Raw genomic sequence first — 3,544 nt, forward strand, 5'->3', positions numbered from 1 at the left:
GCCCCCCTTGCCCTTTGTCTGCTGTCTTCTTCTAGAAACTCCATATCGAAATTACTTAATTACCCCTATAATCTCAGCCTATCGTACATTTTCAAGATATTATTAGGGTAAAAGAGTAATTGCATTAAGCAAGCCGCCTCTCCAATCTCAGTCAAAGGTTCAACATTTGATCACATTTTGTTTTCCACGGTCAAACCTCCTCCTCTCACTTTCTCGGAAGATGCTTGCAAGGCTCTCTCTCCTCCTCCTCCTCCATATGTAAACACAAAGCTTCTCTCATCTCATCTTTTTTATTACTCACTCTCATGGCTTCTTCTTCTGCGGGTAGTTTAGAAACCTCAGCAAATTCAAATCAAGCTTTAACCTTTTCAACTCATTTCATGACTCCTTCTTTCTCTGATCTTCTATCTACTGATTATGACTCGGGGACACAGAAACGAGAAGGATTTAAGATGAGTCAAGGATTCTCTGATCGTATAGCTGATCGAACAAATTCTGGGGTCCCCAAATTCAAGTCTTTACCTCCTCCTTCTCTGCCTCTCTCTCCCCCTCCTCCTTCTCCTTCTTCTTACTTTGCAATCCCTCCTGGGTTAAGCCCTACTGACCTTTTGGATTCACCTGTCCTTCTCTCTACTTCCACTGTAAGTTTTTGAGTTTTTCTTTTGAATAGTTACAGATTTTTAAATTTTAATTGTTTCGAATCATTTTATTGATACCGGGTTTGATGGGTTTTCTTTGGTTTTTGGCTTGGTTGCAGATTCTGCCATCTCCAACTACTGGGACTCTGCCTACCCAGGGGTTCAATTGGAAGAGTAGCTTTCAGCAAAGTGTAAAAAATGAAGAGGGAAATTACTCCAATTTCTCTTTCCAGCCCCAAATAAGGTCTTCTATGTCTCCGGGTTCGATGTTTCAGACTTCTGCAACAACATCATCATCTTCTATGGTATGCTGATTCTCTCTGTTCTCCTCTTTCTATTTATGGGTTTCTTTTAATTTTGGTCTCAAAGCTTCATAATTGATTTTGGTTTCGATGAAAACAGGTAGAAACCTTGAAAGCACAGCAACAAGCATGGAATATGCAGGAATCCAACAAGCAAAGCGATTCAAAGGCCACAGTGAAATCTGAGTTGGCCCCAAACCAGAGCTTCTCTCCCGAGATTGTTTCGATTCAAACTAATACCCAAGTCAGTGGTGGATTTCAATCTGAGAATAATCAATACCCTCAGAATACTATGTCCATCAGAGAGCAGAGGAGGTCGGAAGATGGGTATAATTGGAGAAAGTACGGACAGAAACAAGTGAAAGGGAGTGAAAACCCACGTAGTTATTACAAGTGCACGTATCCAAATTGCCCAACAAAGAAGAAAGTGGAGAGATCCTTGGATGGACAGATTACTGAGATAGTCTATAAGGGAAGCCATAACCATCCCAAGCCTCTGTCCACAAGAAGGAACTCAGGTTCTTCAGTTCAAGCTTATGCAATCCCAACAACAGAAATATCTGATCAATCAGTCCTGACACACAGTGCAACACAAGCAGATTCCATTGCCACTCCAGAAAATTCTTCAATCTCTGTAGGGGATGAAGATATAGACCAGACTAAATCAGGTGGAGATGAATTTGATGAAGATGAACCTGAGGCCAAAAGATGGTAAGTAACTAGTTTTATTGGTTTTCACAAAGTCTAACCTGATTGTTAATTTTTGTTCGACAAATTGTGTAAATGAGCTTTGATTCACTGTTTCTTTATTTTACATTTTACAGGAAGAAGGATGGTGAGCTTGAGGGTATCTCAGCTCCTGGGAATAGAACAGTGAGAGAACCAAGGGTTGTAGTTCAAACTACAAGTGATATTGATATTCTGGATGATGGATACAGATGGAGGAAATATGGGCAGAAGGTTGTAAAGGGAAATCCAAACCCAAGGCAAGTAATCTTTTTAGCCTTCCATCTTTAACTAACTTTTGGAAAGATCTTCACCTTTGAGGTTCTGTTTTGTTTTAAAGTGATTGAATGAGTTGTAAATCATAAGAGCCTAACTTCAGAAGAGATTTCAGTTTTAAAACTTGTCTCTGACTTGGGTTTCTACCTTTTATGTACAGGAGCTACTACAAGTGTACACATATGGGATGTCCAGTGAGGAAGCATGTCGAGAGAGCATCCCATGATCTGAGGGCAGTGATAACAACTTATGAAGGGAAACACAACCACGATGTGCCGGCCGCTCGGGGTAGCGGCAGCCACTCAGTCCATAGGCCTTTACCTGATAACAATAACAGCAACAACAGCAACATCAACAACAACAACAACAACAATGCAAAAATGGCTATAAGGCCTTTGCCCATTAACAATGGCTTTAGCAACTTCAAAGTTCCAGTATCAGAAGGGCAAACACCCTTCACACTAGAGATGCTGCAGAGCCCTGGTAGCTTTGGATTCTCAGGGTTAGGGAACTCTCTGATCTCCTACATGAGCCAACCACAACACACACAATCTGTGTTTCCTAGAGCCAAAGAAGAACCCAGGGATGAGATGTTTCTTGATACGTCATTGCTATGTTAAGAGGAAAGAAAAAAAAATTAGTCAGGTTATCCAAACAATAAGATGCTGATTGTTTGATTATATTAATTTGTTACTGTATATTCAATAGGAATTTGGGTGTTGTAAATTTATATATAGAGATACAGAGAGTCTCTGTTCATTTGTTCATTTGTTTTGAATAAGAATCTTATCCAGAACATGTTCTTTTGAAGCTTTGTGGAATTCTACCATTTTTGTTGGAAGATCTGGTAATTGTGGCTGTGTGGATTCTAGAATCCAGGTGTTCTTAACAATAGCAATAAAATATTTCTCATTGTTATATTGGTTGCAACTTAATTAATCTAATTTAAAAGCGTATGGTTCCAATTAATAGCAGAGCACCCATCCATCGTTATCTATCCAACTCTTTAAGCTTTGAATGAGTCAAAGACGATTTTGAGGGGGCCGGGGGGGGGGGGGGCGGCCTTTAGCTACCTTGGAGAACACGTTAGATAGTCAGTATTGACCACATAATGCTGCCAGGCTGCGTAGCATACATTAACATACTAACATCTCCGAGTGTCTATCTCTCTCCTTTCACAATAGGGAAATGACATATTTGTTCCCTTGAAGGAGAGAGAGACACATAGAGAGACACTAGCATACTCTATGGCAGCGATCTTTCTCCCAGAAATTATAAACAATCTTAGACAGTTTTCCTACAGCTATAGATGGTTAACTCACCATCCTAGGGTTCACAAACTCTTAGGATTTTGGTATGTTCTAAAATACCCTCCTGATATCCATTTTCGCCTTCTCCCACTTCTCGGTGAATGGAATCCCATTCACCGTGGATGGAGCAAAACTCAGTCCAACAATCTTTCTCTGATAAATTATGATATGAAAGAAGATCAAGTTACAAACGACAATCTAAAAGCTCAGAGTCGAGTGCAGAACATTTCTAGTGATAGATTCAATTCAAATTGGTACTTGCCCAGAACTGGCCTAACTCAATCGGACTTTG

The 3,544-nt window shown here is 40.2% G+C and overlaps 1 protein-coding gene across 1 annotated transcript; it reads left to right on the forward strand.

Moving 5' to 3' along the window:
• Positions 1-276: 276 nt before the first annotated feature.
• LOC122656918 (WRKY transcription factor WRKY24-like) lies at positions 277-2,701 on the forward strand. The gene is made up of 5 exons (XM_043851615.1): positions 277-641; positions 758-943; positions 1,041-1,651; positions 1,765-1,926; positions 2,103-2,701. The coding sequence occupies exons 1-5, from the start codon at positions 306-308 to the stop codon at positions 2,560-2,562; spliced, it is 1,755 nt and encodes a 584-aa protein (XP_043707550.1). The 5' UTR covers positions 277-305; the 3' UTR covers positions 2,563-2,701.
• The last annotated feature ends 843 nt before the right edge of the window (positions 2,702-3,544 follow it).

Source organism: Telopea speciosissima, chromosome 3, assembly GCF_018873765.1.
Source record: "Telopea speciosissima isolate NSW1024214 ecotype Mountain lineage chromosome 3, Tspe_v1, whole genome shotgun sequence".
NCBI classification, from domain to species: Eukaryota; Viridiplantae; Streptophyta; class Magnoliopsida; order Proteales; family Proteaceae; genus Telopea; species Telopea speciosissima.

Excerpts from the sequence above, each read along its gene's own strand:
- LOC122656918 (XM_043851615.1), top strand. The coding sequence starts at position 306 with ATGGCTTCTTCTTCTGCGGGTAGTTTAGAAACCTCAGCAAATTCAAAT. Across the intron at positions 944-1,040 it reads CAACATCATCATCTTCTATG|GTAGAAACCTTGAAAGCACA; the intron begins GTATGCTGATTC and ends CGATGAAAACAG. Across the intron at positions 1,927-2,102 it reads AAGGGAAATCCAAACCCAAG|GAGCTACTACAAGTGTACAC; the intron begins GCAAGTAATCTT and ends TTTTATGTACAG.